Genomic DNA, 25,318 nt, shown 5'->3' with positions numbered 1-25,318 from the left:
CCCCTTACCACGAGTGGCTTTTCCAAGAATTTGGCACTCATGAATGAGACAATAACGAGCAAGTGTTCCCAATATTCAATTCTGGAGCCGCACTCAACTTTATAGAGACTCAAATATGAGGTGCTTTACGTACAATGGTACGTTATATGGTGTACTGTTAAGACTGGATTACTGATACCAGGGTGCAATTCAGAGCACATGGAGGTGGGATCATGTAATTATGCTGGTACACCATACCTGTGCATTATTACATATTTGTGACCACACTTTTACATTACACCATTATTCATGTTTGCAGTTTGTTAATAAAGTGATAATTTCCGAATGAAACATTTCATGGTCAGGTGCTTACAGGTTGGAACCCTTGTCTGTGTGTTATAAGATCAGAGAGGTAGACTCTGAAGACCACTCCACTTCCCTATCTGTCTCAAGGAATATTTTCAATTGGCCTAAACATTGTCAGGTCACTCTTTGTCTTTAAATGCTTAAATGCAGGCTACAGTGAATTAACATCACTGACACTGTAAATGGTCTCTGTGCTGTTGATGAGAAGAATAAATTGGGCTCTTAAAAAGGTAAAGCCACTGGATCATTCCCAATGAGTTTTTTGCTCCTTCACAAAATCATGGTGAACAGTAGCATCGCTGGCAGTGCACTACCTAGCCAAATCCCTTGGCAACTTGTGAGCAGGCTAGTTGGTACATTCAGCAGCCACATGGCAACATTGCCAGGACCATTGTGGACAAAGTTAATTAGACTCCTCTTCAACACTGATACAGCACTTTATCTACACAGTTCCTCGATTAGTACCCATAGAAACATGAAGCAACTCCTTTGGATTTGGATGCCTCTTCCTGCCGGAATCTACTTCTAAGTGTGTTGTTCGATCCTCAACGTGTTACATTTGAGAAAACCTGAGTAAGGCTGACTATGGGGCCTATTCACAAAGGTAAACTTACACATGACTAAATCTACACATATACGTTTACTCTTATACTTTGATTAACTTTACTATTTTGGGCAATTCACCATTTACAAATGTAAAGTTACTCAATAGTGTAGTCTTACATGTCTCCACCCTCTTAAATAGTGAGTGGAGGAAAATTTACAAGTGTAAAGTTACTACAGCCAAAAAGGAGCAGTTGCAGTTCCAGAGCCACACTTGGTCTACCACTGATACTGCATCATCATCCCATTGAAAATACCGGCAGTAGGGACCTATAATGGAACCCCATAGCAAATAATGTCAAATAAAATGAAATTATTTAAAATAGTTAAAAATTTTAATAAAGTGAATTTAATAGCAAACAAATATATGAATATAAATCTTATTTTTTATGCATTTTTTATATATTTTAATACATGTATTCAAATTTAAAAATGAATGTTACATTAATTGTTATTGAAATATAATTAAATTACGTTTAATTCTGTACATCACTTTTAATAATTATTGATACATAATAAAAAATACATTTGAATTTAGGTAGGATTTGTTTTGTTTATACATCTTACAGTAATGATAATTTAATTTCATTTGTTTTTAACATTCATCTTTTTAACATTAAAATAAATTAATTTTTTTTTTTTTTTTTTTTATAAAACCTTTATTTTAGATCAGTGACACAGCTATTCAGCCGACAACCCGGAGGTACGGCAGCTTTAGAGATTCAACACATGCTTGCATCCACATATCACTGACAGGAGAGCCAAAGGTTCTATTTTGCATAAACATAAATACAACCCTAAACACAAGCAAGGCGAAAGGTACTGTAAACACCAAGAGAGGTTCCCATCAGGGGGGACGAGCCCCATCACGTCCAACAGGCACAGGTCTATAGTAAGGGAAAGGAGGGAAAGGCAGAGACTCTAGAAACAATCACATATCAGCGGGAAAGTCAAAGCCGGAAAAAGACTAAGGGGAAAGTTGCTCCTCAGGCGGATCCGGGTCGGGGGGCAGGCATATGTCCCCTCTGTACTGGTTCCATGGCCCCCACACAGCGTGCCATTTCCGAGGGCGCCCTCGAGCACAATACACTGTCTTCTCCCTAAACATGCTCCAGTCCATGTTTTCCATCCACGCTGTCAATGTGGGCGGCCTATTGGAGCCCCACAGCCGAGCGATATCGCGCTTGGCTACCGTGTTCCCCAGGGTCACCCACTGAGTCTGTGCCGCGTTGTGGTCAGTAGGACTCCAGACATTCAGGAGACAACATCGCGCCTCAGGCTGCATAACAATTCCTGTCACCTCCCCCATCGCCTCGTGGACTTGCCTCCAGAACTCCATAATCGCACCGCATTCCCAAATAATATGGAGGAAGGTACCCACCATACCACAGCCTCTCTTACATAAGCCCTCCTCAGAGAAACCCATGTGGACCAACCTCGGCCCCGTCACATAGACCCTATGGAGTATTTTAAGCTGCACCAGCCGCAGGCGCGCGGGGATAGCGACCTCTTTGGGAGAAGAAACTGCGAACTGCCAATCCTCATCATCTAGTTCAAGGCCGTTCCTGGTCCATTGAGCGCGCAACCCTAGGAGAAGATCCGCCCGAACATTGATAAGCTTCTTATAAATAGGCGAGATCGTGCTCTCTGGCATGTGACCATCCAGGATCCGATCCTCCAACGGAGAGGACTCTGGCACCTTCTCCCCCTCCACAAGGACTGACCGCAAGGCGTGGCGCACTTGAGCATAACGGAAGAACTCCGTGCTCCCCAGCTCGTATTCCTTCTGCAGCTCCTCGAACGACTTTATCTTACCCTTAACCAAAAGGTCTCCAACCCTGGATATGCCGATCAAATCCCATTTCTCAAACCCTTTTGTGCGCCAAAGCTTCCCCAAAATCTCGGAGTCAAACAGAGGGGTGGCAAGGGTAAGCTTACCCCTCCAGCCCAGCGAGTCCGTCGCCACCTTCCACACATGGACGGCCACTCTGGTGGGCCCCGTGAGGGTGAGGTCCGACGATTTCGAATACAACGCTCTGTGGTAGTTACCCCCACGGAGCAACCAGCGGTCCATGGCGAAGCCAGGGCTCAGCGCCGGACCATAGACACCATGGTTAATCACGCTCAACTGGGTGGCCCAGTAATAACGTCGAATGTCTGGAAGCGCGATACCACCGTCGTACCACGGAAGCGTCAACTTAGCGACTGCGATACGCGGACGCCTGTCCCATAAGAGCGCGCGCTGGTGACTTTCGATCTCACGGAAATAGCTGGCCGGGACCAGGTCAAGAGTATTCTGCAGGGCATAGAGGAAACGGGGAAGGGACATCATTTTAAACAGTGCTGCGCGGCCAAGGAGGGAGAGCGGCAATCGCCGCCAGCCCGCCACATCCCGCCGCAGGCGCGCCAAGGGAGGGAGCAAGTTCTTCTCGTAGCGCAAGATGGGGTCGGTGGAAATATAGATCCCCAAATACAAAAAGCCCTGCTGGGCTATCTGGATCGAACAGTTACGCGGGACAGGCGGGACATCCCCACACAGGACATACAAGTGTGACTTCCCCCAATTAATGACTAGGCCCGAGTTTCTACCGAAAGATGTCAAGACGTCACAAACCACTATCAGAGATTTCTTAGGCGAGGCAAGATATAGCAGAATGTCATCGGCGTAGAGTGAAATACGGTCTTCGTGGTCAGGCGACCAGCGAATCCCACGTATATCCGGGTGCCACCGTATCCACGCCGCCAACGGCTCAAGAGCAAGGGCAAACAGCAACGGCGACAGGGGGCAACCCTGCCGGGTGCCTCTCCCGAGCTCGAAAGGTGCCGACGCCCGCCCGTTCACCACGACGCTTGCAAGAGGCCCCTCATAGAGCAGCCTCACCCACCCCACGAATCCAGGCCCGAAGCCGAATTTGGCCAGCACCGCCCACAAGTATGCCCACTCTACCGTATCAAAGGCCATCGTGGCGTCGAGGGACGCCACAATAGCCGGCTCTCGCATCGTACCCGTCCTGGCAATCACTCCATGGAGGCGTCTAAGGTTTAGTGCAGTGTTACGGTGCGGGATAAAGCCCGACTGATCCGGGTGGATCAAGTCGCCAAGTACCCGGACCAGGCGATTCGCGAGAATCTTGGCAAGGATTTTCGGCTCGGCGTTGAGGAGCGAGATCGGCCGATAGGAACCACACCTATCCCGGGGCTTTCCGTCTTTATGTATTACCACAATCGTCGCCAGCCGTTGATCGAGCGGAAGAAACCCGTTCTCCCGCGCCTCCACGAACATGGCGGTCAAGTGAGGAGCCAACTTATCCGGACAAAGCTTGTACAGCTCTATCGGCAGACCATTTGGGCCCGAAGCCTTGCCGGAGCGCAACGCACGGATAGCACCTGCCACTTCGTCTACAGTGATATCACCATCGAGGTCCTCCCTATCAATGGCGGAAAGGCAGGGCAGAGCGATGTCACGCAGAAGATCACACGAGTCCTCAGTCGGTCTATCCGAGACCGAGGCGTATACCGTACGAAAATAGTCCGAGAAACACCGGACTATACCGTCGGGATCAGTGACAACCTCTCCCCCATCCGTCAACAACTCCGGCACCACACGATTAACACGCTCCTTTTTGTCCAGCCATGCCAGCAATTTCCCGGCCTTATCACCAACATCATACAACCGCCCCTGCTGCTCCCTGTGGAGGGTCTTGGCGGCATTTGTCACCAGATCCCTATACTCCAATTGCTTCAGGCTCAAATTGTGCAGCATGGACGTCTCAATATCCCCCTCCAAGGCCAACTCTAGAGCCGCTATCTCGTCCTCCACTTGTATCACCTCGGCGTCTCTCCGCCGCTTGGCGGCCACTACCAAGGACAAGGCTTCTCCTCTCAGTACAGCCTTAGAAGCTTCCCACAAGGACACCGCGGAGTCAACTGAGCCCTGATTTTCTCGAAAATAGTGGTCAACTGTCTTCAGCAACGCGCTGCGCTGCTTGGGGTCCCGAAAGTACCAGGGGTTAATGGGAGCCACCCTGCCCCCCGCCACCCGGCCTATGTCCAGACGTGCCCACACCGGTGAATGATCTGATATGCCCCGTGCCATGTGCCTAACCTCAGTTACCAAAGAGGCGTGTGCCGCCAGAGTGAGCAGATAATCAATCCGGGAGAGACTCCCGTGGGCCCCGGAATGGAAGGTGTATTGTCGCTGAGTGGGGTGCCGCAGCCTCCAACAATCTACCAGGCCAAAAGTATCAATAAAGTCGGGAAGCCACTTCTGAGCCCCCCCGGTGTCTCTGGGCGGGTACCTATCTAGCATTCCAGAACCAACCGCATTGAAGTCCCCTCCCACAACTAGCATCCCTTCGGGGAGTTCCAACAAGGCCTTGCCCAGATCAGCAAACGTGGAGGCCTGCAAGGCAGGAGGGACATAAACAGAAACCAAAACCAACGTTCTGCCCTCCCACCTCCCCGACACGGCCACAAAGCGCCCCCTATCATCAGCAATGGTGGAGTCAACCTCAAATGGTAGGGAAGCTCTGACAAGTATGCCCGCACCCCTGGATCCCGAGGAAAACCCCGAGTGAGCAATGAATTTGTAGCCCTTTCTGTTAAGTGCATAACACATATTCCCTATAAGGGTGGGTCTCCTGCAAGAGGACCACATCTGGCAAGGTCCGTTTCAAAAATTGCAGGACTATCCCCCGTTTTATACAGTTCCCTAAGCCATTAACATTCCAGCTGAGTACGTTTAAGCCCCTATCCCCCATCCCTGAACACAAAGAGACCTCCCCCCCCCCCCCCAGAGAACCACAATCGGACAATTCTAACAGTCATTGCTACGCCTTGCAAGAAAAAACAACAACAACCCCAAACAACAACCCCAACATCCTGAACCCCCCCCCCACCCTGCACCCCTGCGTCAGCTTACAAAGCCCCCCCAACTTGCAGTGTGCCTGTCGCCCTACCAGAAACAAATCTACAAAAAGCACCCCAAGGGAGGAAAGAGCCCCTATCTTCCCCCCGCCGCCCTCCCATTACTGCAATAAGGTGCGAGTCACTGTCCAGGGCTGAATCGAAGCAGGCCAGCACCGAAGGTATCACTTCTGTCCATCCCGGTCGCCTTCCACCCCATCCACGCTGTCCCGGCCGGGCTGTCGCCGAGGGAGTGCATCCAACCAGTCCCCTGCCATGTCCGGCGATTCGAAGAAGAAAGTCCGATCCTCATATACCACACGCAGCTTAGCGGGGAAAAGCATGGCATACTTCAGGTCCATATCCCTAAGCCGCCGCTTCACCCCCAGGAAACTTTGCCTCTGTTTCTGCACCATCTGGGTGAAATCAGGGTAAAAGCTCACAGAGGCATTTTGAAAAGGCACCGGGCCTGTCACCCTCGATGCTTGCAGGATAGCGTCCCGATCTCGAAAGTGGAAGATCCGGGCGACAATCGGCCGCGGGGGGGCTCCCACCTTAGGCCGTCCGCCAGGCACTCGGTGAGCCCGCTCCACCGCGAAAAACTTGCCGAGGCCCTTTGGCGCAAGATGATTCACCACCAGATCCTCGACGAGGAGGTCCACGGAGAGCTCCTCCGAAGTCTCCGGGACCCCAATAATGCGCACATTATTGCGCTGGGCCCGACCTTCAAAGTCCTCGAGCCGGCGAGCGGAGAGGTCATTCGCGGTTCGTAGCTTGCGGACCTCAGCCTGGAGTTCCGAGACATCGTCCGCGAGGCCAGTAGTCTTGAGGTCCAGGGACTTGACCCGCTCATTGGTTTTTTTCCAGGTCCGCGCGAATCAAGTTGACATCGACCAGAATCATGTCCACCTTGTGCGCCAGGGTCTCGAACTGTCGCCCAATCGAAGATTGCATCCCATCTATCGCCCCCTTGATATCCTGCAATGATAACTCCGAGGCTGGGGATGAATCGGCCTTCTGTGCTTCCAGCGACTGTCCCGATCCACCAGGCGACCCCTTCTGCTGGGCATAACGATCCATATTGTTGGATTGGATATAGCCTCCCCGCCTGGTAGTCTTAGACTTCGACCTGTCTGCCTCCGATTTGGTCGACATCTCGGACAGCAGGACGGTCAGTCGCAAGAGGACGTCCCTCACTCAGGTAGAGGAGACAGGGACGACTAGTTCTTCAACAGCCAGTCAGGAGGTCTTCCAGACAACAGAGGAGCTGTATGACGCACTCCCAACCCGGAGCAAACAAAGGGCGAGAAAGCGAAAGTGAAAGTGCCGCGGCATCCGTCCGTCAGTTCACACCTCCCAAGGCCGCTGTTGTTCAATTAGTGGCCGGGCATCCTGCCAACGCAAGCCCCTGGCATCCTTCGGAGGTAGGCCGCAATCTTCCGCCGTGCACAACTTCGGTCCCCGGTGGGCGATCTTGGCCCGGACAACGTCAATCGCCCCAGCTGTGACTCATCCGCAGGATTCCGTGCATGAAAATCAGGATTTAGGACAGGATGATTGCCGGAGGGCGCGAGGGTAGCGGGAGCTCAAGGCTCACGCGGCCATCTTGGTCAAGCGCTAGGCTCCTCCCTCTAAATTAATATTTTTTACTATTTTAAATTATTTAGTTTATTTAAGATTATTTGACATGAAATTTTATTTTAAGCCCCTGCCTTCATTATTTCCTATAAGAAGGTGTTTCAGTATCAGTGGTTTGCCACGTGTGGTGCAAGACTTACTCCAGCACTGATCTATAGTATATTTACTACAGTGTTGGGTCTTTTTAGACTGTAGCAAATTTAGAAGTACAGTTTGTGAATAGAAATGGGCTTAGTCTTTTGTGCATGGGTGCACGTCTCTCTCTAAGCACCCCCCAACCCTCTATTAACCTCGCCTTACTCCTCCCTAAACCACACATATTTTGTAGTACAAATTATCAATTTTTCAGCCTGAGGATTACAATGTAGGATTCTGACAGCCTTTCTGTGCCGGCCTTTCCGACACAGAAAGGCTGTGGGAAGTCGCCTTTTGGGGCCCCAGCAGGGCCCCCATGGGTGTTAGGCCTCCGAATGGCGGCTGAGGGGACACCTATGGTGCCCGCCTTTTGATCCCTACACTTGGTGGCAGGTACCTTGAGGTGCCTGTCACTGGGTGCAGGGAAGAACTGCACCTCAGCTCTTTACAATGAGAGCATGCATTCCGGTCGGAATGCATGCTCCCATTGTAAAGAATAGGAGTGCGACCGAACAGTGTTCAGTCGCATCCTAATTGCTGGTTTGGGACCGCCGACAGGAGGCCGGTCCCAGCTCCAGATTGATGTTGAGGGGTCTCCGGTCTGTCTGACATCGAAATCGGCCCCCAAGTAGTGAACGTAAATGTGTGAGGATCTTCCAATAGAAAAGATAGGTGAGGTGTAGATTTACAGTTGTCTATTTCTGAATTGCATTTGATAGCACTTTCAAAATACTACTGCAGTACTACTAAAAGTACTACAAAATGCAGTTTGTGACTAGCGCCCTTTTTAGCTTTCAAACTCGGGGGGCCTTATTAACAAAATTATTTGCAAATGCTAGTTTAGCCTACAAACGCAATTACCCTTTTGGAATTCTGAAAAGTTGCTTTAGCAAGCATAAAAAGATTTACTTACACAAAGAATTTTGCTATGACACTATCCAGTCATGGGTAGGGATTGAGTTGGCAGTAGGCATTCTTTGGCTGGGACATCCTATGAGGTTTTGTACACCCTTAAATGTACATGGTTATGGGTATTCACAACCTCTTTTTTAAAGATATTTCCCAACAAATAAGTCTGAAACGTACTCCTGATAAGGACAGGAGTAAATCCCTCTCGAAGATGTGAATGTGACACCCAGAACATTGGTGGGGCTCTGTGGAACGGAGCTTATTCATGGACAAAAATATTTTGTCAGTGGAAATTAATACGTAGTAAGTGCTTTTGCTATTGCTTTGCAGATATTGGCATGGGCACATACACAGGTGTATATTTGGTTATGCAAAAATGGAATTCGCAAAAGTTTTTCAGAGAATACCTGGAGACCAGTGACTGTAGCATGTTTTCATGCATAGTTCTGGAAACTGTAATGAATTCTGTAAATTCGTTAATCTGCACCCAGGTCTTAGATATATGGGTTTAAATTCTCACATTTCTTTCAGAATAGGGCCCAATGTAATGATGGTAGCCTTCTCAACAGAAGCATTTACTTCCCTTGCAAGTTTGAAAATCTAACTTAATTGAAACACCTTACTTAACATTTTATAATGAAACATGCAATCAACAATGGCAATTGAGTAGTGCATCACAGCTTGGTCATCTCAGTTACCTCATTACATCTCCCAAGATGAGGGGCTTACAGCAGCAGCATGGCATCTATTATATACAAACCACCCAAATGAGAGACAATGGAGCCTGCAAATATTAAAATACAATAACCCGGTAATGCGGTTAACAAAAGGTTTCTACTGGCAATACCACACCTCGTGCACAAGTACCTGTAACTCCACAGTATTATCAAAAGTTTGCATCTCAACATCTGTAACCTCAGATACTTCCTTATCCACTGTCGAGTCCTGAAAAAAAACAACTAACTAATAGAGAAGATCCCAATCTCTGTAAGGTACTAAGCAATAAGAAAGCATCGCTGCTGACAGCCTTCTTCCTTTTGGCCTTAGCCTTTGGAATTTTATCCGACCAAACTTCAAACAAACTCTCTCGCCTTCAATTCAGAAAAGAACTAAGGAAGAACTTGTTCTGGTAGTTACTCACCCTCAAATCTGCAAGGACAAGTAAACTCTGAACTACTTCCACTGCCGGTAGCAACCACGCCCAATAAAACCCTTTCACTGAATCCTTTCCTTATTGTAGATTTCCGAATGTGAACAGCCACCTCAGATTGAAACATCTGCCTCATCTCAGTGATCAAGATCTCCTCCCCACCTTCAGACACTGAACTAAGGTGCCCTTTCTACTCCACTTCCCTGTTTCATATATGTGCCCTTCTGGTAATTGACATGGAGCCTGATGTAGTGGTGGGCAGTAATGGGACAACCACCAAACATTTGCAGCTTTTAGGTCCAACTACTTCATTTAGATTGCAGGAGATAGCTTTGCCAATTGGTGAAATGCTGCAAGCACTGGGAAAACCCTCTGGTGGATCCAGTGCCATGGAGAATTGTGTGGGTAGGAGGTGACCTATTTAGAGTTTCCCCTCTGACGTCATTTCACCTGGCATTTTCCGTCTAGAACTGCTATGGAAAAAATTACAACAGCAGACTGGAAAAGCCCATAAATGTCCCCCAGTGTACGTAAAAAGTACTGGGGGGGGGGGGGGGAGGGGCATGATTTAGGTAGTGTTCAAGGGGAGAGTTCTGATTTCAGCATCTCTCCTTTGAAAAAACTAAGTGCAGCATGACAGACGGCTGTCCAGTGGCGTAACACAGGCCCCCGCAGCACCCGCGGTGCGGGGGCCCCCAAGCTCCAGAGGTACTCTGGAATGAGATCTCCTGATTGAGTCCAGAGGGGGCCCCTCCACTTACCTTGCAGTGGGGGGGCCCTCGAGTTTCGTTACGCCGGTGGTGCTGTCACTGTGGGTTTTCCTCCCACAAAGGACCTCCCACCATGGAGATGGGAGATGCTTTGGAAACAACTCTGGATGAGGCAGACGGGCCAGGGCTGGGGCCTCTTTCACCCACCATGTACTATAAATCAAGGCCGGACTGGCCATAGCCACTACATACAAGGAATCACCCTTGACTGGATCCGCTTGTTCCTCACTGGCAGAACCCAAAGAATCACACTGCCACCTTTCCTCTCTGAATCCACGGAAATCAACTGCGGAGTGCCCCAAGGATGATTGCTCAGCCTCATGCTCTTCAACATCTACATGGTCCCCCTCGGCGCCATCGTCAGATAGCACGGACTCAACATAATATCCTACACCGATGACACCCAGCTCACCCTCTCCCTGACCAAGGACCCAATAACCACTAGACACAACTTCCAGGAAGGAATGAAGGACGTCGCATCCTGGATGAGCAGAAACTGCCTGAAGCTCAACTCGGAGAAGACAGAAGTCTTCGTCCTTGGACCCTCATCCTCTGCATGTGACAACACATGGTGGCTCACCACCCTCCGCAATCCCGCCACCCCCACGAACCACGCCCGAAACCTCAGCATCATACTTGACTCCTCCCTCTTCATGACCCGAGAGGTCAACGCCATCCCCACCAGCTGATTCAACACCCTCCAAATCCTCCGAAAGACCTTCAAGTGGATCCCTCCCAAATCAAGGAAGGTTGTCACCCTTGCACTCATAACCAAGAGACTGGACTACGGAAACGCCCTCTACGCCGGGATCAACAAGTCGCTGCTCCGCAAGCTCCAGACCATACAGAACACCGCAGCCAGACTCCTCCTTGGCATTCCTCGACACAAACACACCACCCAACACCTACGGAACCTCCACTGGCTCCCCGTTGTGAAGAGAGTCACTTTCAAGATACTCACCCATGCCTACAAATGCCTGCACAACACTGGACCCCAATACCTCAAAGAGATAATCTCCTTCCACGTACCCAAGAGAAACCTCCGATCCGCCAACCTCGCCTTCGCCAAAACCCCGCACATCTGCAGAGCCAGAACAGGTGGAAGAACCTTCTCCTACATCACGGCCAATAACTGGAAAGAGCTCCCGATTGACATCAGACACGCCCCCTCCCTGAACATCTTCAGGAAGACGCTCAAGACTTGGCTCTTCAACTGAACGGAGCTGCTTACCCCCCCCCCCCCCCCCCAGCGCCTTGAGACCCTCACGGGGGAGTAGCGCGCTTAAAATTCCCCTGATTGATTGATTGATTGAGGTACTGGACTAAGCCATAAATGTCGGAACTCAATAGTAGCTTTGGGTGGCCACTTCCATAGCCTTCAATAGGGATTAAAACAGTGCAGCCCTTTCCATTTAATGTCCTGATCAATAGACAAAGTCTACGTTAGTCTTGGACGTTGGATGTGGGTGAAACAGTGAGTGTGTAAAAAACTTAAAAAACCCATTTGGGGGCCATTGGCATCTTCTTGAGAAAGGAAAACTAGTTTAATCTGACGAAACAGGAAAGTATGAAGATCACTTTCTTTATCACTCTCCTAACTTTTTACCCTAGAATGGGTAGCAGGGAAATTGAGTAAAGGCAAAGATTATGTCCAAAAGCTCAGAACAGGACAAAGCATGGATTCCTTTTATCTTCCACTCCTAATGTTGAAAGCCAAATGAGGGAAACACGTGTTTTGCTGATTTGCAAAGATTCTCAACCACACGTCCACAAAGCCCTAAAAATCCCTTTCAAGAGACAGTGTTGTTGGAAAAAGAAAAATCAAGTCCGCTGAGAGAATTTTCCACCCCTGAATGTAAATAGCTGCCAGTAATATTGAATGCGTTTTCATTCAAAGAGTAAGCTGACCCACCAGTCCCACTTAATTTTAAAAACATGTGTTCCTCCCTACCTATTCCAGATGGTCACATTTAAACATCAACTGCATAAATGTGTATCTAGGCCACAAACTCGAAAGCCAACCACATGGCTACCAGCTACTTCTGTTTGACAGACATGCTTGAACCAACTGTTTTCAGAACATGTTATTCCATCGTTAAGTTTTTGTATTGCTCAGGCTTCTCTATTTCAAGCACTTTAACCTTTAATACAATATGCCAGGATTTATGCTAACCCGGACAGTTGTGGGTATATATCCCAGATAGCCAGCCCAGCATTACATTTCATACAAAAGTGGTTCTGTTGGGATGATAGAAGAACTTTCATCAGAAATTATTTCTAACTGCAGCAAATAATTTGCAATAGAGACTGGTCCTCCACCACCTTTGTGGTGCAGGTGGACTGTCTGACAAGGTTTAAAATGACCCTTATATTTGTATTGGATCCTAGTTCAATGAGGGTTATAGCAATGTGAATGGCCAACCCTACTCTTGTATATGGTATGAGAATAGCTGGGGTTAAATGTTCAGGGTCTGTTGTGAACTCAGTTATGGACTATGGTCACATACGAGGCAGTACCAACTTCAATATTTCAGCATGCAACCACTGGCCCTATCCAGACACTTGCGATGGTTGATGTGCAGTCAGAAAGTGGTTGACAGGGATTGTTCCAATGATTGTAATACTACATATGAACCCTCCAAAATATCATAGTACATGAATATCAAGGACAGAATATCGAGGAACAAACTATGAAAAGGTAAGTGGAATACAGGGAAGTATAGATTTAATAATCCTAACTCCACATTTACGTACCTTGATGATATATGTACTGTGTAGATACATATATATGAAGTTAGGTATAGCAAATCTAGACTTCCTTACCTGTTGATATTTTTTTGGGGGTGATATTTTGTCCTTGATATTGTGTCTCATCGATATTCTTGGTCGATACTCCGGGTGCACACCATTCTAACATGGTGCATCCCAAAACACAGGGTGTGACATATACAAAATAGGGCCTTCCATTCCTGGGAGATGAGGGCTGCGAATGGTGCGATCACATGAAACTCAGTATAAGCAAGAGCTAGGCACTACTAATCAGAAACATGAGCCACATGCTAGCATCACGCTTATAATAATAATAATACCAATCCACATTTGTAAAGCGCGAACAATCACCCGTAAGGGTCCCTAGACACTGGGGGCCATTGGGAAGATTAAGCAAGCTATGGCCCAGAGTCACATGGTGCTGGGCTAATCTGCCGCCGGCGATTGAACCATGATCCCCAGATTCCGGAGTCAGTCGCCCTGGCCGCGGCACCACACCTCTTCCGCTTGGAACAAGATCAGCCATTCTTCTTACCACGATGTTCAGGATCCTAAAGAAGGACAGATGTAAAAGAAGGATAAGCTTATAGTCTGTCATTTTCAGAAACAAATAGTAACTAACATGTATTTTGTCTTGAACAACCTACATGGTAACAGTATATTCAAATACAACTTTGCTAACATTTGATTAATTGCTCCAGGTTTAAGGCCCCGAAGTGGCAAACATTTCTTAAAGAAGTCTGTCAAAAAATATTTTGGCTTGTACTAATTTGTGGTTCTTTTGTAATAAATCGGACAAAAACGACTTATGGTATTTACAGGTATCTAGTACTTGTGTCATAAGATATATACCATGTTAGGTATAATTTAATTAGCAAAACACACTTGGGTTTTGACTCGTTGGCAGCAAGGCCAAGTCATATAAACTGGAAAGAACAAAAGGAGTGCCAATGCTGCATTGAAACTACACGAAAAACTTTAAGCAAGAACTGAATTAAACACGTCCATTGCTACCATTGATTAGGTTGATTTTAATCAAAAATATATTTTTTGCAAATTTTCTTATTATTTTGCACGGTAAAGTAGAGAAGTGATTAAAGCAATTCAATAATCAAAAATTCAAAAGCCACAGATTTTTACAAATATATACATTACATTACATTAACACATATAAATGACATCACCTCTAGCGTACCACAATCACTCGACGAACAACAACACTCAAAACACCACAGATATGTACACAAAGTATTCAATAAACATTATAAAGCTCACAATATACAGTTGTATGTACAAAATGTATAAGGCCATCAACAACTAACATTTACAGTATTACTAAACATATATTTTAATTGTTCCGACAGATGATTAGCCAAGGGCGAAGACAAGTCAAGAAAGGGGGTCTACGCGTTTCGAATCCCTTCACCGGGGACTCTCTTCAGGACCAATATTTTCTAGGAACAAAAACGAACACAACACTTAGTTAGACCAGTGTTCCCTTACTTCTCAAAACAATTAATAGCCAACCACAAGTAGCCAATAGACTTATCTAAAGCTTCAAGGTGTGTTACTCAGGGTTTAGAAATGAAACGACATAACAGTCCGACATCCACAATCTGTGAATAGTAGGGTGAAATTTATCAGCAGATAATCAAGGACAAGAGCAGAGGAGGTCTTTAGGCATAGGAGCGGGCAACTAGTGGCCCCAAAATTGTCAAGGTATAGATGAAGAATCTTACTTGTTCAGGTATGGTAACTCATGGGCATGATTGTATTATCGTGCAAAAAGGCGTGTTGGAAATCACCAGCTGAGGCCTGGAGGCAAGTAATGAAACAAGTTTTGAGAATGCTGGTAGGTAACCAATATCATCAACATCACGTTTTAAAGAAGCGAATGGAGAATACTGGTCGATAAGCCGTTTTTTTAAAAAAACCGTTATTATACCGCTCTTCATATCCTGTTTACATTTTTTCTTTAATCCCATCCTGGTCGAACGTCATTTATCACCACATCACGTTTTTAGTATTCTGTTTACCTTTATTCCGTTAGTCAAATGCCGCCATTGCGCGCCGTGCTCGCCGCACCGGAGACTAAGTTTGAATGGGAGCGATGGCTGTAAAGTGGATGTTTATCCGCTATCAGTTGAAAGATTTTTAGTCGCCAGCTAGGGTCTAGGGGTAAAAAGCAAAGCAGGATTTTCAGGCCACGGGTCTTTTACATAGTATCGCATCGTAGCGTTAAAAAGTCAAGCTCCTGATTACCTCTTGTCCAGTAATTTCAAACGCTGCCGTCACCATCGCGCTGTGCTCACCAAACGAACGACTGATTCTGCAGGAAGGGGGTGGGTACTTGTTAAGTACGTATCGGCTTGCCTGCATGGGGCGGTGCTTCTCAGGCAAAACTTGTTTCATTACTTGCCTCCAGGCCTCAGCTGGTGATTTCCAACACGCCTTTTTGCACGATAATACAATCATGCCCATGAGTTACCATACCTGAACAAGTAAGATTCTTCATCTATACCTTGACAATTTTGGGGCCACTAGTTGCCCGCTCCTATGCCTAAAGACCTCCTCTGCTCTTGTCCTTGATTATCTGCTGATAAATTTCACCCTACTATTCACAGATTGTGGATGTCGGACTGTTATGTTGTTTCATTTCTAAACCCTGAGTAACACACCTTGAAGCTTTAGATAAGTCTATTGGCTACTTGTGGTTGGCTATTAATTGTTTTGAGAAGTAAGGGAACACTGGTCTAACTAAGTGTTGTGTTCGTTTTTGTTCCTAGAAAATATTGGTCCTGAAGAGAGTCCCCGGTGAAGGGATTCGAAACGCGTGGACCCCCTTTCTTGACTTGTCTTCGCCCTTGGCTAATCATCTGTCGGAACAATTAAAATATATGTTTAGTAATACTGTAAATGTTAGTTGTTGATGGCCTTATACATTTTGTACATACAACTGTATATTGTGAGCTTTATAATGTTTATTGAATACTTTGTGTACATATCTGTGGTGTTTTGAGTGTTGTTGTTCGTCGAGTGATTGTGGTACGCTAGAGGTGATGTCATTTATATGTGTTAATGTAATGTAATGTATATATTTGTAAAAATCTGTGGCTTTTGAATTTTTGATTATTGAATTGCTTTAATCACTTCTCTACTTTACCGTGCAAAATAATAAGAAAATTTGCAAAAAATATATTTTTGATTAAAATCAACCTAATCAATGGTAGCAATGGACGTGTTTAATTCAGTTCTTGCTTAAGGTATAATTTAAGGCATATTTTTGCCACTCTATTTCCTACTCAGTGTTGTGCTAACAGTGTCACAAAGTAAATGTATTTACCACATGCAACAAAGACTGCCATGTACTGTGTAAGGATACATTTAAAAATGTTGGATTTAGCCATATATTAGAAGTTTGATAAAGTGAAAAAAGAAACTTAAATGTTACCCTGTAACTATTTTGGATATTCCATTTTGAGTTAAGAACTGGTCATTGGTAAAAGACATCAAAATATTGCACACTTTCTAAAATTCTACTTTCATTTACTGGCAGGATGGAGGAAGCCTTGTTGGAGACGTGAATGAAGACGGGGAGATGACTGGGGAGAAGATCGCCTATGTGTATCCTGACGGAAAAACAGCATTTTTTGGAAAGTTTATAGATGGAGAGATGATAGAGGGAAAATTAGCCTACCTCAAATTTATAGAGGAGGGCAGACCTCATTTTGATGTGGTGCCAGACAGTAAGTTTGATCAATCTCTGAACGTTTGTGTTTTGGGAACCTGTACAGTAGTCAGAATGTGTATCCTAAATTCCCTTTGGTTTCTTGTTTGCATGTGATATTTAAATTGCTTGTAGCAACATCAGTTTTTGAAAAAAGTTTATTTTACAGAAAGCTTTGTGGGCAAGATTGTCCAAAAAACACTTTATGCTTTGTTGGTAATTTATTATATCTGTGCATTATGTTGATGGCATTTTGCTTAATGTGTTATCTATACACTAAACATCTTGTTGCATTAGCAGTACATAAACTTCAGACATAACTACACTAATATCAGGTCACATTTGTGGTGCATTGTCTACCTCATTTTGTTATTTAGACGTTTATATAATGTATAGGCATTTCTCAGCCAGTTGTTGCAGGAAACAATATTCATTCTACTATTTCGTTTATCAATATAAAAACAAAGTATCCAGTTGAAAGGAAATGCTGAGTCTTTTGGGATCAGTATCCTTTACATGGTGTGCGTTAACAAGCACATTTGACCACACCGTACAAGTGTTTATAATGATGTCAATAAAGTTTTTTAAATGGTAGAAACTCGTAAGCAGGAGTTACAAGAAAATTGGTTCTACAAAAATCAATATATCTTCTGTGTTACCCTGGGGTTTAAAGTTCTTCTTTTATGGGCAGTCTTTAAGGATGCTCTACATTACCCTCTGCCAAACTGGTTCCAAGGAGTACTAAGAACAGTGTGGCAAAATGGTACTTTTTATAAAATACCCCGAGGGGTCTTTTACAATAAATAACTGTTATTGTCTATGGTTTACTGTTGTACCACCTTCATCCCATCCCTTGAGCAAACTCCAACTTTAGAAGCATTTGTATATCATTGTGTGGTAAAAACATCGAAACAGCAGATACATTATTTTCTCTAATTACAATTTTATTTTATGAATCCCTCCTCCTTTGAAAACTATTTCTGTTACTCTCTGTTAATTGTGGAAAGAAGCTACCAGCATGTGTGCTTTCCTAAACTATATATATTTAGAATTTTCTATGATTTCCTGCAAACCTGGCAGTGATCTGGGATGTGTAAGAAGTGCATTTTAGAAATTGGATACCTATGTTGGTTCCCAGTTGACACTTGGTGGTGCTGCCAGTTGAAAAAGAAATATAAGTCCCATATCATATCTAGCGAATAATCTTTTCTATATACTTTGCACACATTCCTTGACGTTCACATACAATTTGGGTTTTTAATTAATACAATAAAATTGTAGCAACATACTTAGGGCTTTAATAATAATATGCATGTCCCAGTCTTCTTCCTGTGCATCACTGCATGTTCTTTAAGTCACTTGAAATGTCCTTCATGTTTCAGTGCATCTAGTACAACCAAGGTTGTACATGCTTTTGGTTTTCTTACATGTACCTCTAAACTGAGTAATTCCTTAATGAAAATGACACTGCCCATGCTACAATCAGTTCCAAAATATAAAACATAATTAAGCCTGTTGCTTCCTTTTTGATCATTTAGAACCTCTCTGCAATAGATGTGGAAGGGACACTAATGCTGAAGCCCAATTAAGCACTGTGTAAAACTGTTGTAAATTAAAAATGGTCATGCACTCATTTGTGGTTGCTACACAACTGCTGGATCAATTGCTACAAGGCCAAAGAATCCCCTCAATGGCTGTCGTATTTGCACTGAGGGAGACTGTAGTTAAAAGAAAGAGTAACCCCTCAAAAACACAATGAGATTTAGTCTTCAAACATAATAATAAAGTAGCTTTTCTTGTTACTAATATCACCTCAAAAGGCAAAGGCCTCTAAACATCCAATGATAAATGGCCTATGACTGTATACATCAAACTATGACTAAATATTTGAAAAAATTATATATAACATTTCATACATATGTAATAAAAAAGATCAGGTATTAATAATTATATATGTATGAAACATAATAATATTATTATTTGTAATGTTTTAATAATTTAATGTTGTCCAATTCCATTCAATGTATGTGTTTAGAGCCTTTACCTTTTTAGGTGATATAAGTAACAGAGGCTGGCTGGACCACTACCTGTTACTAGCAATGTGACAAGGCAAGTTTGAATCCATCCCTCTTGCCACCTTCATTCTAGTACCTTGTATACTGATCCTGCATATCTAGCAATCAATAGTTGATTTCTCCAGGTCCCTAGAGAAAGACCAATACAATAACACTATAAACTACCCCCCTTAAAACATACACTTTTCTTCAAATGTCCCTCCGGTCAAAAGGTAACAGAAATTCCTAAATAATTCTGCCAATCAATCCTTATTCAAGGAAAATATATATATTTTTTTTATTTATTTTTTTTTGAAACCGTTTATTGCAATCTCAAGTATATACAAGTATGGGCCTACAACCTTCCGGCCGGCCGCTAGAGTGACAGGAGCACCGGACAAACTTACAAAAGGGCACTTGGCGTTGCAGAGAAGTAAATCAGGAGGCATCAACGACGTGGGCCACATGACTCTAAGCCCACAATACGGTTTCATTTTATACAAACACAACAACATAGAAAAACCACACCCGCAAGGCAACCCGCAATCGAAGGTAACCACACGTGCTCCTCAAATGAGGGACCCCGACCATCCACAGGAATCTAAAGAGGGGGAAGGGAAACAAGTCCAGGACTGGGGGAACTCTGTGCCCGGGGCTGGGGGAGGGGGTCAACTAGGGGGACGGAGCCGGTGAGGCAGCAGGCAGCAGTGGTGGCTCGCAGATACCCCCGCGGTAGGCGTTCCAGGGGCCCCATATTTTCACCCACGCCCCAGGCTTGCCCCTCGCCACATACACCACCTTTTCTCGGAACATGCACCAATCCATATGTTCTTTCCAGGCCGACACCGCCGGGGGCCGCTGGGATCCCCACAGTTGAGCGATGTCACGCTTAGCTATCATATATCCCAGAGTCACCCATCGCGTCTGCGGAACCGAGTAATCAGTTGGTTCCCACACATTCAGCAAGCATCTCCTCGCTTCAGGCAACAGCGCGACATGCGTAACCAGACGCAGGACCTCATGCACACCACGCCAGAATCGCTCCACCTTCGGGCATTCCCACAAAATATGCAAAAAAGTCGCCAAAGCACCACACCCAAGCTTACACAACCCATCCTCAGCATAACCCATACGCAGAAGCCTTGGCCCCGTCATGTAAACCCGGTGGAGTATCTTAAGCTGGACGAAGCGAAGGCGAGCCGGTATGGCCACCTCCTTCGGAGAGGCCCCCGCGGAAATCCAGTCTTCGTCGTCCAACTCCAACCCGTCGGCAACCCAAGCCTCACGGAGGCCGGTCAGCAGGCCCGAGCGGTCATTAATCAATTTTTTGTAAATGAGGGAGATCGTGCTATCCGGAACGTGGCCATCCAGCACTCTATCCTCCAGGGGGGAAGACTCCGGGATGGAGGCGACGTCTGGGAAGACGGAGCCCAGCGCATGACGGACCTGCAAGTACCGAAAGTATTCACTGCCCTGCAGCTGAAACTCCGTCTGCAGCGTCTCGAATGTTTTAAATCCCCCTCTCGTCCAGAGGTCCCCCACTTTACTGATGCCAATCGTGTCCCACTTCTTGAAGCCCTTCGAGGTCCACAGGGAGCCCAACCGCTGAGGCGCATACAACGGCGACGCCCGGGTCAAACGGTCCTTCCACCCCATAGCTGCATTGGCCGCGTGCCACACCCGCACCATGACACGCGTGGGCCCCGTCAAGCGGGGATCCGGCGCGCCAGAGTAGAGTGCTTGATTGTAGTCGCCACCGGGCAGGAGCATCTTGTCCATTTCAAATGCCGGGTTCAAGGCGGGCCCATAGAGGCCGTGATTAATTGCAGCTAGCTGGGAGGCCCAGTAATACCGCTTAATGTCCGGGAGGGCAATCCCCCCGTCATACCACGGGAGCGTCAACTTCGCCAGGGCTATACGCGGCCTCCCGTCCCAGAACAGGCGGCGCTGTAGACTCTCCACCTCACGGAAGTAGCGCGCCGGGACTAGGTCCATAGTGTTCTGGAGAGCGTACAGGAAGCGCGGCAACGACATCATCTTAAACAATGCCGCCCGGCCGAGCGGCGAAAGCGGCAGGCGCCGCCAGCGCGCGACGTCCTCCTTCAAGCGCTGGAGGGGGGGAAGCAAGTTTCGCTCGTAGCGGGCCTCCGGGTCCAGCGTGATATAGACACCCAGGTACCGAAACCCCTGCGAGGCAATCTGGATCGGACATCCCCGCGGGAGGACGGGAGCCTCCCCGGAAAGCACATAGACACATGATTTAGCCCAGTTGATGACAAGGCCTGAGTTACGGCCAAAGGAGCGCAGGACATCAACCAGGACAATCAGTGATTTGCGCGGGGAGGCTAGGTACAAAAGGATATCGTCAGCGTAGAGGGACACGCGGTCCTCATACTCGGGGGTCCAACGGAGACCACGGATGGAAGGGTGCCACCGCAGCCACTCCGCCAGGGGTTCCAAGGCCAATGCAAACAGGAGCGGCGACAAGGGGCAACCCTGGCGCGTGCCCCATCCCAGCGCGAACGGGGCCGAGACTCGCCCATTCACTACCACCTGCGCTAACGGGCCCGAGTACAACAATTTGACCCAGCTGATGAATCCCGGTCCAAATCCAAATTTCGCCAGCATCGCCCAAATGTATGGCCATTCGAGCGTGTCAAACGCCATGGTGGCGTCTAAGGACGCCAAGATGGCCTGCTCCCGCACAAACGGAACACGCGCGAGCACCCCGTGCAAGCGCCGCAGATTGAGGGCCGTGTTGCGATGGGGGATAAAGCCAGACTGGTCTTGGTGGACCAAATCGCCTACCACGCCGACCAGCCGGTTGGCGAGCACCTTGGCAAGGATTTTGGGCTCCGCATTCAAGAGCGAGATAGGCCGATAGGAGGTAACCCGGTCTCGGGGTTTCCCCTCCTTGTGGATCACCACGATTGTAGCCAGACGTTGGTCCGGCGGGAGGGAGCCCCGCGAGTGGGCCGCCAGGAACATCGCGCGGAGGTGGGGTGCCAGTACGTCCGGTCGCAGCTTATACAACTCGATAGGGATGCCGTTTGGGCCCATGGCCTTGCCAGATGCGACCGAGCGTATAGCGAGGGCAATTTCGTCCGAGGTAGGAGCAGCATCCAACGACTCCCTGTCCTCCACCGAAAGGGAGGGCAGCGCGATATCTCGAAGCAGGGCATGGGAATCCGCCTCCGAGCAGGGAGAGACCGGGGAATACACCTCGCGGAAATAATCCGCGAAGCAAGAGACAATGTCTTCTGGCTCGGTGACACGTACACCATCCATCCTCTCAATCAGCGGGACCACACGACTCGCTCTCTCCTTTTTATCCAACCACGCAATCAATTTACCAGCCTTATCACCCACATCATACAGTCGCCCCTGTTGCTCTCTACTGAGGCCCCTGGCTGCCTCCGTGACGAGGGCCCTATAGGCCGCTTGCTTAAGGTGTAGAACATGCAGTGCAGCATCCGTCACCCCACTCCCCAAATCACCCTCTAGTTCAGTAATTTCGGCCTCCACTCGGGTCACCTCCTCCTGCTCGCGCCTCCGGGCATGGGATATGAAGGAGAGGGCCTCCCCCCTAATAACTGTCTTGAAGGCCTCCCAAAGGGAGATAGCCGAAGGGACAGACCCCACATTCTCCTCAAAATACCGCTGCAAGGATTTAATCAGGTCAGCACGAATGGTGGGGGCGCGCAGGTACCAGGCATTGATTGGAGCTACCCTGCCCTCCCCCCTCGGGAGGACACCAAAGTGCAACAGGAGCGGGGAGTGATCTGAAATACCCCGCGCCAGATGGCGCACCTCTCCCACCCTCCCAGCATAGGCCGCAGGGACAAGGATATGATCAAGCCGCGAGAGGCTACCATGGGCACCCGAATGGAAGGTGTATTGCAGCTGCGTGGGATGTTTTAAGCGCCAGCAGTCCACCAATCCCAATGTATCTAAGAGGCTGGACAGCCACGCCTGCGCCCGGGGGAGGTCCCTAGGGGGGTGATGATCCATAGTCCCAGAAACCACCGCATTGAAATCCCCCCCAACCACCAGAAGCCCCCCCGGAAGGTCAAGGAGGAGGCGCCCCAGGTCCGTAAAAGTGGTAGACTGTAGCCCCGGTGGGACATACACTGAAACAAAGACAACCACTTTGCCCTCCATTCTCCCCACCAAGGCAGTGTAGCGTCCCCTCTCATCATGGCGCACCTCATCTATTTCCAGCGGGAGCGAGTTCTTAACCATGATGCCCACCCCCCGCGAGCCAGACGTGAAGCCCGAGTGGGCCACCAAACGATAGCCACGCCGATTCATGGCACAAAAGGAATTACCAATAAGGTGTGTCTCCTGCAGAAAGACCACATCTGGCGAAATTCGTTTCAGATACTGCAGGACCACACCTCGCTTAATCCTATCCCCCAGTCCATTAACGTTCCAAGACAACAAAGTCAAGTCTCTACCCCCCATCACATACAGAAGCCATCATTCGTCCCCCCGAGAGCACCTCAAAAACACCAATACAGTAAAGGGTTTGCCTTGCGGTAAAAACGAACAACACCCCACCCCAACCCACCCGTCCCAACAGAACTCCCCCCTCCCTGCACCCCTGCATGAGCCCAAACAGCCCCCCCAAAGTGCAGTGTGCCTGTCGCCCCATAGATGAAAACACTAACTAGTCCCCCAGAGGAGGAGGGAAAGCCCCCAAGAGACCCCGTACGACCTCCACGGGAGGGGAACTTACACAATCAGTCAATGATGACAATAATGTTATCCAGAGCAAGGCCTACTATTAGTCCCTCAGTCCTGATCCGGCAAGCCCTCCCCACCAACCGCGCCCCCCCCACCCCCCCGGCCCCGATCCCCGGGCAAAGTGTCCAACCAGTCCCCGGCCGCCTCGGGACGATCAAAAAAGTGCGTGCGGCCATCCACCTCTACCCTCAACTTCGCTGGAAAAAGCATCGCATACTTGAGGTTCAGGTCCCGTAGGCGACGTTTGACTCCGAGAAAACTCAGTCTCTGCTTCTGGACCGCCGGAGTAAAATCAGGATAGAAGTTGACGTCCATATTGTCGAGTCTGACCGGTCCTTGTTGCCTAGAAGTCTGCAGGATAGCGTCTCTGTCCCGAAAGTTGAAGATCCGGGCAATGAGAGGCCTCGGAGGGGCTCCGATCTTAGGTCTCCCTCCGGGGACCCTGTGGGCACGTTCCACTGCGAAGAGTTTACTCAGCCCCCGGGGCTGGAGACGAGTGAGGATCAGGTCCTCCACAAACAGATCCGCCGCCTCCTCCTCACGTCCCTCCGGCACCCCGACAATGCGAACATTGTTCCTCCGGGCCCGACCCTCGGAATCTTCCAGTCGACGATCCATCAGGGCGCTCGCCTGGCCCAGTCGGCGCACCTCCTTTTGGAGGGCCGCCACGTCCGTTGTGAGGCCCGAGGTGGTGTGGGCCAAAGAGTCGACCCGGTCATTCGTCTTGGACAGATCAGCCCTCACCAGGCCCACATCCACGAGGACCGAGTCAATCTTTTGCGCCAGAGTGTCAAAGCGCTGGTCCACTGAGGCCTTCATCTCGGCGATGGCGCCCATGACGTCCCGGAGGGTCAGATCCGCGGGCAGAGCAGGAGCATCAGTCGGGCCAACAGGGGACCTACGCGGCGCCTCTGGAGATCCCTTCTGGAGGGTGTAGCGGTCCATGCTGTTAGACTGAGGGGCTGCGCCACGGCGGGTCGATTTCACCTTTGCCCGGTCGCCATCTTGTTTCGTGGACATGGCTCCAGTCCCCAAATCGTGCCAATCTCCTTGAAAGGGGCTGACAAACCAGTTCACGGGCTCCGGGGGAGGGCGACCACAGCTCCGAAGGGCGGATCACAGCTGGCGGGCCGGCAGGGCACCCCGATGAAGCCACACCACCGCACGCCGCCTCGCGACCCTACCTCGCTTGGCAGCAAGGAGGGCGCGAAAGTGAAAGTGCGGGGTACGCGAATCGCCCAGCCTCGCCCGCCGCTGTTGTTCACTTTGTCTCCGGATCGCCCCACAACTCCAATCCGGGGGGCCGGCGTGGAGAAGGCCGCAAACCTCAATCGATGCTCCCGCCGGTGTCCGAGGTCCGATTTGGAAACGGAAAACGGGTGGCACCTCAGCTCGGTCTCACGAACACAGTCCCCTCGTCTAGGACAGGATATGGTCAGGATTTATGCAGGAGGTCGCGGAGGTCCTCGGGAGCCTCGCACCTACGCGGCCATCTTGGTTGCGCGCTAGGCTCCTCCCCCAGGAAAATATTTCTTATTCCTTTTCAGTTCCAATGAAGCCTGTGGTC

The 25,318-nt window shown here is 48.4% G+C and overlaps 1 protein-coding gene across 2 annotated transcripts in view; it reads left to right on the top strand.

Moving 5' to 3' along the window:
* The window catches only part of SETD7 (SET domain containing 7, histone lysine methyltransferase), a 179,785-nt gene that overhangs the window by 95,676 nt on the left and 58,791 nt on the right, over positions 1-25,318 (top strand). For both annotated transcript variants that reach the window (XR_014978105.1, XM_085641359.1), the window contains exon 4: positions 16,781-16,970. Coding sequence is in view for 1 of the 2 variants with exons in the window: in XM_085641359.1 (XP_085497485.1) it covers positions 16,781-16,970 (190 nt within the window). In the remaining variant the exon portion in view is untranslated. The remainder of the gene's footprint in view (positions 1-16,780; positions 16,971-25,318) is intronic.

Source organism: Triturus cristatus, chromosome 2_2 (assembly GCF_964204655.1).
Source record: "Triturus cristatus chromosome 2_2, aTriCri1.1, whole genome shotgun sequence".
In the NCBI taxonomy this organism is placed as follows: domain Eukaryota; kingdom Metazoa; phylum Chordata; class Amphibia; order Caudata; family Salamandridae; genus Triturus; species Triturus cristatus.
Note: the sequence above shows the minus strand (reverse complement) of the source record. Positions and strands in the feature narration are given on the sequence as shown.